General features: G+C 38.3%; 1 protein-coding gene across 4 annotated transcripts in view; it reads right to left on the bottom strand.

The window, feature by feature from the left end:
- Positions 1 to 5,453: 5,453 nt before the first annotated feature.
- Positions 5,454 to 15,762, bottom strand: part of rnls (renalase, FAD-dependent amine oxidase) — a 62,218-nt gene continuing 51,909 nt past the window's right edge. For 2 of the 4 annotated variants that reach the window (XM_082152850.1, XM_082152852.1), the window contains exons 6-7: positions 12,674 to 12,852; positions 5,454 to 5,978 (exon numbers count right to left, since the gene is read on the bottom strand). In XM_082152850.1, the coding sequence (XP_082008976.1) occupies positions 5,826 to 5,978; positions 12,674 to 12,852 (332 nt within the window). In that variant the 3' untranslated portion in view covers positions 5,454 to 5,825. The remainder of the gene's footprint in view (positions 5,979 to 12,673; positions 12,853 to 15,762) is intronic. The other 2 variants (XM_082152851.1, XM_082152853.1) reach the window with 1 other exon arrangement.

The following is a 15,762-nucleotide window of genomic DNA, read 5'->3' as shown; positions in this document are numbered from 1 at the left end:
AACAATAAAACGAGAATTGTAAGAGCATAAAGCAATAAAATGAATGTGAATTGCACTGCTGAAATCATTGAGATATTAAAGATATCTCATTTGTGATTTTTACATCCTATGGGGACACACATTTCCCTGACAAGGCCTACTTTATGGCGTGGCAACATTTCACAAGCTACAGATGGCGCGGATCCTGCTAGCATTGCGCAAAGCATAAGGGTTGTTAATGACTCTCTGCACTCTCAAAACAACTCCTGAGAAGAGCCCAGGCAGGAGGCTTGCACTAGTTGGACGGGTTGTACTCAAGTCACCTTGATGTCTAGCTTTCTGCCATTCTGTGGGCAGGACAGAGGACCGAAATGACAGTTTAATGTGCAGCTGCTGATACCAGATTGACAGCTGGCATGCTGCTATCAGTCCTGAGATGTTGGGAAGCTACTAACTTAACCACATTTTTCAACAGAGTGATAGAAACCTGGCTTTAAAAAAAACAAAACAAAAAACAGCTTTTGCAGTATCAAGCTAGTTGTTTCGATGAGTGTAATGCTAAATGCTAAATCGCTATTTATTGTCATTCACAACTCATCTCCCATGGCCTCATAGGATAGTAAAGTAGTTTAGAATCTCGGTGGAAATAGCAGGTCATCCGGTTACTTCTCTCCTACTCTTTTCGTATACTGTTTTTGCCCACTACAAAGTAAGGAAGTAGGAATATTTGGATGCAGGGTCTGTTTGCAAGATAAATAAATAAAACAATAAATAACCTAAATAAATGCTATAATAGTTATACATAATAGCTTTGTTATTGCCAAAATAGATTCAATGTAGTTAGATAGTTAATTACATTTGTATTAGCTTGTAAGGTAGCTAACTACTGGCATTGAAAAGGTCTTGTTTTAAGTCCTAATGCTAGGTTTCGTTAGGTTTAGGGTAGGGTTTAGTGTAGGCAGCACGTTGCAACAACCAAAGTAACAAAACTTTGCCAGATTCATGTTAATCTGTTTTGGACAGAAAGGAACACGCTGTTAGTGCCACTCACTCATCCACTTAGAAAGTGTTGTGAAATGTGCAGTTATCAGTGTAATATAATTTTCCAGAAATGTCACCACAGGAACGCATTTCCAATGAGCCTGGGCTGGTTGCTTTTAGGTTGGAACACTATACGACGTTTAAAATGTGAACTGATTAGAAAACACTAGGAAACATACAGTTGCCAACGTTGAAAATAGTTACAGAGAAAAACTGAACATCATACACTAAATGACTGGCTGTGCCATCACATTTGTGGTTGCTCAGCAAGACTGAGTCCTTCCGATATGAATCCGCATAATCTGAGTTTCACATAAGGGTGAAAAGTTCCCCTCACAGATTTACCTAAATTCATCACGTTGACCAACAGAATGCTGCTTGGTTTGAAAGTGAGTCCTGTGTGAGCGGTGCTTTATAGATTGATACTCTTCTATTGACAAGAGACAATGGACCTTTTTTGAAATTTTGCAAATGCGACCGTATATTCCATATTCTGGATCGCACACTACCAGACTTTCAAGTCATTCAGAAGACAATAAAACTCACGCTGGAATTGTGACAAAAACGAAAACAATAAGTGTTCTATAATTGGCTCAAAATGTCAAACACGTTTGATATCCTCGGACTGGATGGAATCATAGTCTGAAGCTAAAAAATCTAAGCCTGTGCCCATCATACACTGTGATTTTCTGCGAAAACTGTCAACTTCGACTGACATCCTCTGACTAGTGACTCCTCCAGACTGTAAATCGGAGGGAAAAAATCTGTGCAATGTCATTGAGTGTATTCCAGCCTTTCGCTAAGGGTAGTTTGCTGCCATGTGAGTGAATCCGTCCCTCCCAGGTCAATAGAGAGCTTTTGGGTATATTGACTGCTGAGAAAGCCATGCTGTTGGGCCTGTGAGGAGAAGCGGGAGAGCGAGAAGAAGGGGCCGATGACGTCAGCGCCCATTACCCATGGCACCACCCCTCTAATTAAACAAGCCTGAGCTCCCTAGAGATGTGAGAGAGGGAGAGGAGTCTAAACATCCCAATCTCCTGTCTGCCGCTTACACACAACCACACAGGATCCTCATATCCCTAAACCCATGCACTATCTCCTTTCATTTCCTCCCAGAAAACATCTCTCCCTCTAACCAAATATGAAAAAAAAAAAAAAAATCTTATTAGTGATGCCCTTGAATCCAGCTACAAAAGTCTTCCCATTCTCAATGTGAGTGATAGCCTAAGCACCTCTGATATGATGCCAGCGCTTTTCATCCGGCTCTAGGGGGGTCTACCTAAAGAGGACACACATGATCTGCCTCGGAGTGGGGGATGGGATTGTGTATGATGCCGAAAAGGATTGTATGTGTGTGTCTGTGTCAATTGGGTAGGGATTAGCCTACCGCTGTCTCGTCAAGCTCTGGTGCCATCTGCCAGTGACTTTGCAAAAATGCAAATCAGATACCCAGAATGCACAGCAGCCACGCTCCGTCGGGATAGCCTATAAAAATAGGTCAGTGGAGCTATGATCCTTGTGTCTGCGGCAACACGCTCTGTGGCTTTACGGCGTGCGCTTTTAGAAAAGGGGGGAATGAACAGTCAGGGGGAAGCGAAAGAGTCTGGAAGGACCCTCGTGAGCATGCGAATTGTCACCAGGGATGAAGAGAGGGGATAAAAGAAAATGAGAGCAAGAATATTTCAGACAGGGATGAAAGTAAGAAGCGAAAGGAGTCAGGGGAACATTTGAAATGAGTCTTGGCAGCAAAACAAAGGCTTTGCCTGACTGTGTCATCTACCAGGCGCACGAGCAGCCGGCAAGAGTGGCACAACATTCGCCCGCCTCACGATCACCCCCCGATGCCTGTCCATCAGTCTGTTAGGACGACCATCCTCAACCCAAATCAAATCACTAACAATGTCACCCCTGCAATGGAGTGTTCTACCATAGCCCATTCTTTTTTATCGACAGCTAAAAAAAGATCAAAGAGCCCTAGACGGTAATGTGCGTATTAATGAAAGCGAGGTGGCTGATGCAACATTGTGGCAAGGCTTTTGCAACCCAGGCAGCTGAGCTCTATTCCTTGCAGGATGACTTGTATGAATAATGTATCCATTAGAGTAAAGCCTCGCTCTTTCTCTCTCCCACTCTCCGTTTCTTTCTAGCAGATCAGACCAGCACTGCTAGAGAAAGAGGAACACGTACAAAAGGCTGTTATTCATATATAATAAAGTGGAAAGGATTAGCTTTTTCTGTATAACCTTTTCTTTTTAGTTCCTTTTAAATCAGAACATGCTAGTGGTGACTTGATGACTTGCCTTTTTCAACATATACTCTTGGCTTTGTTCCTGAAAGTAACTACCACATGAAATTCTTGCTGAGGCCCGGCTTTTTGTTTAACATGGCAGGCATGGATGATTAGTTTATATTGGAAAATCATAGTGGCACATGGTCAAACTCTTTAAAGCAGGGTATAAATAAAATATATTCAGAATATATACCAATATATACAGTGCGGGGTCTGAAAGTATGAGACTAGATTGAAAATCTGGGACTTAAAATCTAATTTAAAAAAAGAAATAAACAGAAGGTTTTAGGATATTGAAACATTTAAAACAAAGTTTATTATAAATATATAATATTCTGCACTATTTCTAAGTCAATAATCATTTAAGTACATTAATGATATCCATTCCATTGAAGCTTAAGGTGCTCTTTAGATCATTCTAAAATCATGCTGTTGAACATGATCATCAGGTTTGTTAGGTTCATGCAGCTTGACTGCTGCTGTCATTAAAGCAAAAGCAATTCAAATGAATCAAGTTAAAAAACGATCAATTATCAACTGCCTCAGAAAACAGGAAAACAAAACAATGATAAGTCATTGGATGCAAGATAAAAGCAAAATGTACACGAGTATAACCCATCCATCTTGAGGTTTGTTGACTCTGTATTGATGATAGTGTGGTGTATCTCAGGAGGGAAGTAATATAATCCTGGTAAGGGCACAGAGGCTAATATTAGTAGTGAGAACAGGAGTTTGGAGTGGGGGAGTAACTGATAAAGAAAGAGAGAAAGGGAGAGATCAAGAAAGAGAATGAGGTAGGCCCAGCTGTGCAGTGGGCCCCGGGCCCACCCGGCCATAATTATGGCTGGATTATGACTGACTCTCTCTCCAGACTGGCTGCCAAACATTTTGTCCCAGATTATGTCCCAGATGCAGCAACACTAAGCTGCACAAGTCGGTCAATGGCTGCTCTCGCTCCTCTAAGCAGAATTACTGTACACAGATCAGTAGGGGGTGGCAGCCGAGCTGGGCCAACTTTCACCCCCACTCCTGCACTCAACAACCAAATGCAAGATGGGTCTGATTTGCACAAATTATCTCGGAGCTGTTTTTAAAACATCAAAATTGTAGGTAAAAATGTTCATGAATGTATGGAAACCCCTTTATGCCTAAAATAATAATAATAAAAAGATTATATACATTTTATTTTATAATTGCAATTATTGTGACTTTATACTTCCTCATTCTGACTTTATTTCTCACAGTGGTAGCTTATGTTACAAAATGACTTCATGGGCTTAACAAAGTGTTTTTTGCTAGTTTCAGCCCGACGCAGTTATCATTTTCACGTCCTGCACCATGTTGTTTAAATAGCAAATGCATTTGCGCCCATTTGTGTGCACATGGGCGTGCTGGTCTGAAAACGAGGTGTGTTCAGGCACATTGTTGGTGCGTTGCTATTTTGAGGCAACTGAAATAGACTGCGCCATCGACCAACAAAAACCTGGTCTAAAGTCAATGGCGCAATATTTTTTTGCTATTTAAAGAGCGCGTTAGTAATACACGTCTATAGGCGGGTCCACAACGTGCGTACACTTTGTCCCGTAGATTAACCTCGCGCAGGAGCTGATCCATTTCCTCTCTGGAGAAGCATTCAGTTTTTCCGCTTGCAAATTTTGTCATCTTGCAAATTTTGTCATGTAAATTGTGAATCCGCCATGGCGCGAGCGCAACTGGCTTTTAAAGGGAATGGGAGATGAAACTGATTGGTTTATTGCACGTTAAGCCCAAAACACACCCATTACTCATTAAGAGAATAGGAACAACCCTTTTATACCATGCGCCTGGCGTGCCGACAATTTTTCCCGTCGTTAAACTAGCAAAACTGTATTCGGAAACACCCTAAGTGCACTTGCGCCGTGCGCTTTAGACCATGAGCTTAGATCATTAAAATAGGGCCCTACATCTCATATTTAACTACTACTCACAATTGTGGCGTATTTCGTTACAATTATTACTTTATTTCTCTAAATTAATTTAAACTTAATCTTACATTAACTTTTTTTACTCTGAGTTTTACATATATTATAATTAGTTGATAGATTAGAGTATAGTTGGTCACATAGCAGAACGTCAACTACCCATGTACAGCGACACATTCAAGCATGTTTTAATCATTTTATTCATCTTAAACTAATTACAAGGGAAGGTTGAGAATACCTGAATGCATACATAATGTTTGCTACACATCAGAAAACAATAGTCCAAGATACTGTGTCAAAGCCAGTGTGAGGCACCAGCCTCCGTCACAACTGAACCTGCGCAGTGCTCTGTTGTCCTCTAATCCTCAGCATCCGGCACAGACGGTATAATTGGTTTTTGTAACAAAATGCATTTCTGCAGACACAGGCCAGACAGATCTACTGTTCTTTGTGCAGTACATCCATCTTCCTGCGGGGATGGGCTTAAATCTAAATCAATGTGCCATCCTCCATAACAAAAAACAAAAATAAAGGCGTACTTTCCCACCCCCCTTTTAGAGAGAAGACTTCAGAACATCAAAGACCTTCAGGGCGGACTCGATGCAGCCGTCGAAATTGGAGTGTGTGAAGCCGTCCCCCCCACACACCAGCAGAGGCTGGGAGAGCAGTGTCATCTGCCCAGGGCAATCAGCCACCGATCTGCTCACCTAATTAGAGAACAACAAAATTGAGTGATTGGATGTCCAATAACTGATGCAACCTCATTTTTACTCTGATATTGAGCAAAAAAAAAAAAAAGTGAATACGGTCGGAGCAGTTCCGTCTTTGTGTGTGTGTGTGTGTGTGTGTATGCAAATGAATGCACACTGAAAGTATTGTACTCATAATACTATATGGAACATTTGTGGGTGATGCATAGTATAACACTGGATATGTTCATTGGACTGTTTATTTCATATCATTGATACTCAAGAAGGCAAAACACAGGAACCAAGCATCTTTATGTATATACAGGTACATACAGTACAGCCATTCAAAAGTTTGGGATCGGTAAGACTGTATTATTACAATTTAAAATAACTGTTTTCTATTTGAATATATTTTAAAAAAATGTAATTTATTCCTGTGATGCAAAGCTGAATTTTCAGCATCATTACTCCAGGATTCTGAAGGATCATGTGACACTGAAGACTGCTAATGATACTGAAAATTCAGCTTTGCATCACAGGAATAAATTACATAAATTAATATATTCACATAGAAAACAGTTATTTAACATTTTATAAATATTTAACAATATTACTGTTTTATTTTGTATTTTTAATCAAATAAATGCAGCCTTGGTGAGCATAAGAGACTTCTTTTAAAAACATAAAAAATCTTATCGATCCCAAACTTTTGAACGGCAGTGTGTATATATATATATATATATATATATATATATATATATATATATATATATGTAAATACATTCCTTAAGACTTCAGATAATTTCTCATCACTTTATTTTCTTTGTCTCTCATATTTAACTTGTACAGACTTGTATTGAAACCGATGATTATTGAAAGTATGTACAGTCATTTCTTGAGACCTCAATTCAATCAGCACAGTGTTTACAGGAAGGCTTCTCTCTTATCTCTTTCCTCATTTACAACAGAAATATTACTATATGTCTGGCTGGTGACTATGAGGTGGAGTCAATTGTAATGTTTTGAATAACCTCAACAGAACAGAGATATCAACGGCTGGATTACAAGGATTGAGCTGGTCTGAGTGCATGACAGTACTAAAATACGGTGCACTTCTGAATGCTGCCTAACAGACCTGTTTGACAACTGAATGTGGCACATGGAAAATGTTAAAATAATTAAAATAGTTTAGTTGGACAAAAAAAGTCTTCATTTTTATTCAATATCAGGACAACCACATTGTGGTTTATGGTGTCCAGGCTTCAAATACAGTGGAAAGTATTGTGGAGATACTTTTTTTGCCTAAAGTATCTATAAGACACAATAAGAGAGGAGGGTGGACAGACTGTCCATCCATATTTAATGCAGACAGTAAAGGCATTTAAAAGAAGGTTTTTTTTCTTTGTGCCACCTCAGTTTTTTTTGCCAAATTATTATTTTACCTAATTTCCAAAATTATAATTCCCAAATTTCCAAAATCATAACTTTTTGGTGATTTTCATCATTTCGAAGTCCAAATATATAATTTAGATTTAGGTAGAACCAAGGAATTTTTGTATGTGGGTGGTAGGGTGAATCGACCAAAATTTGACAAAATATTAATTTGTCAACATAACACAACAGAGTTTTACAAACTAATTAGATACGCATTAATTATCCATTTAAATGTCAGCTATTTATGAAAACGACTTTTGCCGAGTAACCAAACTCAACGTGCATTAAAGGGGTGGTTCGGGATTTTTGACATCGGACCTCATTTTTAAGTCAGCCTGGTTGTTATTCATCAGTGGAGACATTTAAAAAAAAAAAATTATCCAGTCCTTTTATTTGGATAGTTAGCCGATGCTAGGCTAGCGCGAGTCAATGGTATATGTTAGCCAGCCATTAAAAACCGTTTTACCCACTCCACAGTGCACCAAACGCAAATCAATTATAACACTAGACTATCGATGCAAATGTCCGTTGAGAGAATAATGTTAGAAATCAAACTTACCTTTCATCACATTGCATTAGTTATAATTTGTTCCCTGTAATCATAAGCCTTGTCTACAGCAGCAGCGGAGTGATATTGATTACCTAGGCAACCGAGTGAGCCGGTACACACATGACGCAAGTGTATTTACCTGCCGCTGGTACACTGATTACAGTGCGCTTCTGTTCTGTGTTTACTTTTTGCCGCATTACTAACCGGAGCAAAGTAAAATTCCGCAGCTGCTGAGAAGGATCATTGAGATGAAAGGTAAGTTTGATTTCTAACATTATTCTCTCAACGGACATTTGCATCGATAGTCTAGTGTTATAATTGATTTGCGTTTGGTGCACTGTGGAGTGGGTAAAACGTTTTTTAATGGCTGGCTAACATATACCATTTACTCGCGCTAGCCTAGCATCGGCTAACTATCCAAATATAAGGACTGGATAATTTTGAAAAAAAAATGTCTCCACTGATGAATAACAACCAGGCTGACATAAAAATTAGGTCCGATGTCAAAAATCCCGAACCACCCCTTTAAGGAATCTGTTTTTAACAACTCCTTTGCATATCTGAACTCCTATGCATATTACAAAAGTATTTATATAATGTATATTATATGTGTGTGTGTGTGTGTGTGTGCATACATTTTTCTCTTTATTTGTAATGAAGTACTGAGTAGTTAGTGAGGTACAGAAATTCTAAACTGATCAAGAAAAAAAAACTGTACTGGTATAGGATTGGTATTGGTAAAGGCAGATACACTGCATAATATTGCGGTATTGGTTTTGGACATGAAAAAGTGGTATCAAGCCAACCCTACTGGTTGTACTGCAGATTTGTTTCCTCATAATGAACATTCTCACAAGAGATGAGGGAGGGAAAGGGCTGTTAATATATTTGGTTAAATATAGAGCTTTTAATAGCAGTGGAGGCGCCTTCATTGGGTCAACCAGAGTCAAGAATAGACTTAATGGTAAAATGAGCAGAATTTGGAGGATACTCGCTGTCTCTGTGGGTTGTGGGTTCTAAAGAGCAAATGGTATGTGTGACCCAGGTTATAACTAGAAAAACTAAGTTTTTCAAAGCCCTACTTTAAAGCAAAAAAGTTTTAAAAAGCTTAAAAAAGTTTTTGGAAGTTAAGCCTTTGAAATTTAGTTTTAGAAAGTAAGATGTTTTTAAAAAGCGACAGATGTTTTGTGGCTGCTCTGTATATGTTGGGTGTGCTGTAGCTGTGTAGTTTTTATATATTAATATTTACAGAGGACAGACATGTTGCACTGCAAACTAAATATCTGGGTTGAACTTCTTTATAAACTGCCTCTATGGTTCATTAAAATGATGTATGTATTCTACAGTCAGCAGTAAATGATACAGGTCCTCACTGTAAATCTGATCCACATTTACAGATAACTCTAAAAGAGCCACAGCTAGAATGGCGTCTCTGCACAATGTTTAAACGTAGAAATGCAGCATGTAAATGACTACTGAGAGTAAACACATTCCCTGCACGGCCCATTACAAAGGCTTCAGCCGGCCCCAAACCTCCGCCAGATAAACATCAAGGTGCAATGCACTAGAGCCAAGGAAATAGTGTCCATTTCCTGGGGCTTTCACCAGGCATCTTACAGACTGAGCGCTATCATCATTCTGTCCAAACTCCCCCTCCCCTCTTGTATCTTTAAATGGTAATCTGTGTGTAAATCAATTGATAAACGTTTGGCCTGAAACATGGCCAAGAACAAATTGTTTGGTTTATTTCAGAGGTACGCTGATGTAAGTAGGGCTGAACTCCTTAACCTCCTTAAATCTGCTTCACCCCAACGTTCCTCTGGTGTACATTCAGACATTAAAGTTCCAGCATGTCAGAACTTTGGTGCATCAAACTGCAGGGCCCGTTGCAACAATCTCCTTAAGCGATAGTTTACCCCCCCCCAAAAAAAAATCTAAATGATGTTATACATAATTTGGAACACCATGAAGAACAGTAAATGGTGACAGAGTTTTCATTTTTGAGTGAACTATACCTTAAGAAAACCATTATTAGAGAACATTATTAGAGATAATTACAAGTATTTTCTCAAGTTAAAGGAATAGTTCACACATTTTGAAGAATGTCAGTAACCAGACAGTTCATGTACCCCATTGACTTCCATAGTAGGAAAAAAAAAAACATACTATGGAAGTCAATGGGGTACATCAACTGTTTGGTTATATCTTGTCGCCACTTAATGTTCAAACTTTTCTGTATAAGCTTTTTAGATATTATGTTTATTATAGACAGGTCAGGCCAAGAAGCATGATTAATTGCATACATTATTGTATAATTAAAAATAATTACCCCAAATCAACACATTCAATTGACAGCCCTAAATCCTACAAATTTATTTGTATTATTTTTTTATGAAATTAATGATACACCTAGACCCCACCATGCCTTTTAATTATGAATTGAAGTTATGCATTATTAAGCATGAGTGATAACAAAAGGAATGCACATGTTCTACGCTCAAACAGTGTAGTGCCTGTTGCAAAAAGCATCTACATTTACAGTAGATTGAAAGTCATGACTCATGAAGAGTCTTTCCAGCCATTAGAGTCCAGAGGAGTCAATGACTTTGACATGTGGTGAGTGCGAATGTGTGCTGCCGGTTTATGCTCAGCAAACTGTGATGTGGCAAATGACTGTAAGACCGACTCCTGCTCCATGCCTTCTGTGTGTTTGACCGGGAACTGGCACGTGCACAGGTGTGTGTGTGTGTGTGTGAGAGAGTAAGCGTTGTGTTCCCGCCTGTGCAGTCTAAACGGGCCTTGGCCCACTCTCTGGCACTCAGCGAGCTCAGCGCTCCCACACAGATGTTCTATGTCCTCTGACCTCAAACTGAGGCCCAACGCTGCATGTCACAGAGGAGCTAAGAGTGTGGGGGCTTCGAAAGAAAATGTCTGTGCGTGTGTGTGTGTGAGAGAGAATGCAACTGTGCGAGAAAGGGCGCAGTCCCACACAGTGTGTGAATGCATAAAGTACTACTGTAAGATTGTGTGTGTGTGAGCCAAGTGAGTGGGGGGAGAGTATGGATTTCTATGTGTGTGAATCTACCAAGACTCTTCTGAAAAAATTACACTACTTTTTCCTTAAACTGTATTTTGTCTGTTTTCCAGTAAATATATATATATATATACACACATTTATTCATCATCTACTTCTAATTTATTAGAGAAGAAAAATTGCCAGAAGATAATAAAACAAAATGTGTCATAAATTAGGTTTATTATCGAACAAAATTTAGTAAGGTTTATGCTTAAAGAACTTTTTGTCAAAGTTTTAATATCTGAAAATAAGTCTTAATATCTTATGAATTTTTGCTTCTCAAGTAAATCTTGTTTTAAGGACATTTAGATATTTTTTTAACAGGAAAACAGTAACTATACAGCAGTTTTTTTTTTTTTTGCACTGCCGAAAATTCTCTCCATTCAATAGTGAGGTTTGAAGAAGCCATCAGCCTGGCTTTATTAAAAATGTATGTCTTTTGCTGTATAGCAGGGAGGCTTTTATTAGTAGCACTTGCCTGAATAAGCCAAAACATCTCCGTTTCGCTCTTGCTATATATATATATATGATTACACAGACTAAAGAAAAACAATTTTTCTCCACAAAATTCAAAATGTAGGGATAAAATAACTAAAAGAAATTAGATCAAATAAAAATTAAATCTAAAAATAATTAACTATATTATAAAGGACTGGCTCATGATGAGATGGAACAGGGGATGATAAAAAATGACTTATATATTTATATTTGAAGAGTTCAGATGCAAAATCCTCTAAATGCCATCTGAAATTTTCTTCTAGAATGATAATTTTTATAAAGCTTGTATATTTAAGTTAAGTAATTTCACTTAAATGACAATTAATAGGTAATTTGCATTGCCATTTAAGTGAAATTATTGAACTTAAATATACGAGCTTGATAAAAATGATCATTCTAGAAGAAAATTTCAGATGGCACTTCATAACTCTTCATATATATGTATATATATATATATATATATATATATATATATATATATATATATATATATATATATATAGTTATAGTTTTAGTTTTAGTTATGATACTGCCTTCAGTGGCTCAGTTTAAGATGAACTATCTATCTAACTATCTAACATCAAAGTTTACAGTGAATTCTGTTTCAGACCAGATAGTTGTCAAGTATGGAAAACATTCTAACACTCAATAACAAAACACATTATTAATTGCACTACTATACCACTACCAAAAGTTTTTGAAAGAACAGTTGTGAAATATTACAATTTAAAACAACTCTTTTTATTTTATATATATATATATATATATATATATATATATATATATATATATATATATATATATATATATATATATATATATATATATATATATATATATATTTGGTGCTCAAGAAAACAAATCAGATTATTATCAATGTTGAATACAGTTGTACTGTTAATATTTTTTGTGAAAACCACAATATAGTTTTTTTCAGGATTCTTTGATGAATAGAAAGTTCACAACAACAGCATTTATTTGAAATAGAAATAGTTTGTATCATTAAAAATATATTTACTGTCACTTTTGACCAATTTGCTGAATAAAAGTAACTATTTCTAAAAAAAAAAAAAATATATATATATATATATATATGAATGGTAGCGTTTTGAGTTTCTCAGTCCAATTTTCACGCACAGCTTAATGTCGTCTCACCTGTGAGTACCTCCATTTCTGACACTTGATGCTGTCAGGTTCAGGAAGCTCTGGCATCACCTTTGCCAGCTCTTCCAGGATGATGGGCTGTACCACATCTTTTTCCTCCTCCAGGTGCTGGATGCCAAAGGGCACACTGGTGTGGACCACCACAGAAGGTCCGCAGTCCTTCGATGCTGCTAATGATACACAAATAATCATCAGGCTCACATGTGCCTGCTTAAGTCATGAAGTACCTAATTCACAGATCCTACATTGTGTGCTACAGTGAGAGGAGGACTGCGAAAAGTTAAGTAAGGAAATTTCAAATAGAGGAAGAAATGATGGTGAGATAAACAACAAAGACAGCAGCAGAAAAGCAACGACACAGGCTGGAAATGCCACAAACAGTTTATTCTTTATAAAAAAAATTATATATTTTTTACATTTATTTTGCATGTCATAGAGAACGTCAACTGGAGGATGTCTTTGACATAATGTTATGCAAGTTTTAAAGGGACACTGTACCAAAAACAGAACATTCGGTCATCATTTACTCACCCTTATGTCATTCCAATCATCTATGTCTTTCATTCTTCTGTGTAACACCGTGTCCTAATCAGACGTGATGCGATAAGATTCCAGCGACAAATAATTTGTCTTTCCACACAAGAAGCGATGCGACTGCGAGATGCATCAAAATCAATCAAAACTCACAGCCAATCAGAACAGCATGTGGGCGGAGTCTCGCGGCAAGTGCACAGCACCAGAGAGTAATCTTGATGGCTCTCTCAAGAAGTTACATAATACATAGGCTACATAATCAAATTCACAAATATTACACCATATAAACATTATTAAAAATACATAGGCTACTGAGTTACTAAAACAATCTTTGTCAAAGAATACACTTGTTTGTTCACAGTTTGAACGTTCTTGTTTCCATTTGTTTAATTTCAAGATCTGAGGTGAATTATCCATTGTTGCTTTTACAGTTACAAAGCTGGGAGCACTAAATGATATTCAAAGTCACATTGCATGCTTTTAACATTAAATAAAGCACATAAACAGTACCTGAGATTATCATTGCCATACTTTGTTCCAGCATACTTTGTAAACGTTGCAGAAAAATAGAAACCGTTTCTAAAATAGAATCGTTGCGTGTCGCCGTCGTGGCTGGTTAGGACAAAAACTCTGATTAACATGGAAAAGATATCTTTTATCGTGTGTCGCAGCGTCGCGTGTAGTTAGGACATGGTGTAACACAAAAGAATGAAAGTCAGTGGGAAATAAACAACACTGGATCACATTAACAAAAAACACAGACTTCCTGGTAAAATAAAGGTAAATAAAAAAATTAAATAAAAATATAGACGATATTACCAAAAGTATTGGGACACCCCTCCAAATCATTGAATTCAGGTGTTCCAATCACTTCCATTGCCACAGTTGTATAAAATCAAGCACCTAGGCAATGCATGCAGACTGCTTCTACAAACATTTGTGAAAGAATGGGTCGTTCTCAGGAGCTCAGTGAATTCAAGAGAGGTACTGTGATAGGTTGCCCCATGTGCAATAAGCAATTGGGAGCAACAGCAACTCAGCCACGAAGTGGTAGGCCATGTAAAATCGCAGCGCATCATCGGGTCAGTGCATGCTGAGTCAATAGCTACAGACCTCCAAACTTCGTGTGGCCTTCAGATTAGCTTAAGAACAGTGCGTAGAGAGCTTCATGGAATGGGTTTCCATGGCCGAGCAGCTGCATCCAAGCCTTACATCACCAAGTGCAGTGCAAAGCATCGGATGCAGTGTATAGCACGCCGCCACTGGACCTCTAGAGCAGTGGAGACGTGTTCTCTGGAGTGACGAATCACGCTTCTCTGTCTGACAATCCGATGGACGACTTGGGGTTTGCCGGTTGCCAGGAGAACGGTACTTGCCTGATTGCATTGTGCCAAGTGTAAAGTTTGGTGGAGGGGGGATTATGGTGTAGGGTTGTTTTTCAGGGGTTGGGCTTGGCCCCTTAGTTCCAGTGAAAGGAACTCTTAATGCTTCAGCATACCAAGACATTTTGGACAATTTCATGCTCCCAACTTTGTGGGAACAGTTTGGGGATGGCCATACCTTCCTGTTCCAACATGACTGCGCACCAGTGCACAAAGCAAGGTCCATAAAGACATGGATAAGTGAGTTTGGTGTGGAGGAACTTGACTGGCCTGCACAGAGTCCTAACCTCAACCCGATAGAACACCTTTGGGATGAATTAGAGCGGAGACTGTGAGCCAGGCCTTTTCGTCCAACATCAGTGCCTGACCTCACAAATGCGCTTCTAGAAGAATAGTCAAAAATTCCCATAAACACACTCCAAAACCTAGTGGAAAGCCTTCCCAGAAGAGTTGAAGCTGTTTTAGCTGCAAAGGGTGGGCCAACTCCATATTAAACTCTATGGATTAAGAATGGGATGTCATTAAAGTTCATGTGCATGTAAAGGCTGACGTCCCAAAACTTTTGCCAATATAGTATATCTTTTTCCATTCATACAGGTTTGGAATAACATGAGGATGAGTAAATGATGGCAAAAGTTTCATTTTTGTAAAATGTATCTCTTGTACTAGTCAAGCTAGCTGTTGCATATTCACTGCACATATAACATGACCAACTTAATTTGTTAGTCATAACAAGTTAGTGTGAGTGGTGTTAAATAACAGTACTCAGCAGCCTTCCCTTCTCCAGACGATGGTTTCCTAGTGATATCATCTATGGGCACACCAAACCCCATGATCTAATGCTTTACAGGCCGAGCTCATCGGCAGAGACATGACCCATGACTGAGAACAGGCCTGATATATCAGCCTTGCACATAGTGTAGTCATTTCTCTAATGACACTGTTTTAAAACACATATTTAATATGATTGGAGGAAATCATGCTTTATTGGGCTCCATAAACATGGGCCTGTGTTTGAGCAGCTGGAGTGATTTGGCCCAATGACTCCAAGTAGGATGAAGATGCTGAAAGCCATTGTTGATCAATGCTTGAGGAACGAGGGCTGGGTCTGAATAAAACCCAAGAGACTAGCTAAAGCTTAATATTAAAGCCTCTGGCAGATTC

Source organism: Leuciscus leuciscus, assembly GCF_965113295.1.
Source record: "Leuciscus leuciscus genome assembly, chromosome: 21".
Lineage (NCBI taxonomy): Eukaryota > Metazoa > Chordata > Actinopteri > Cypriniformes > Leuciscidae > Leuciscus > Leuciscus leuciscus.
The sequence above is the reverse complement of the archived record's forward strand: the minus strand, read 5'-3'. Positions and strand labels throughout refer to the sequence as shown.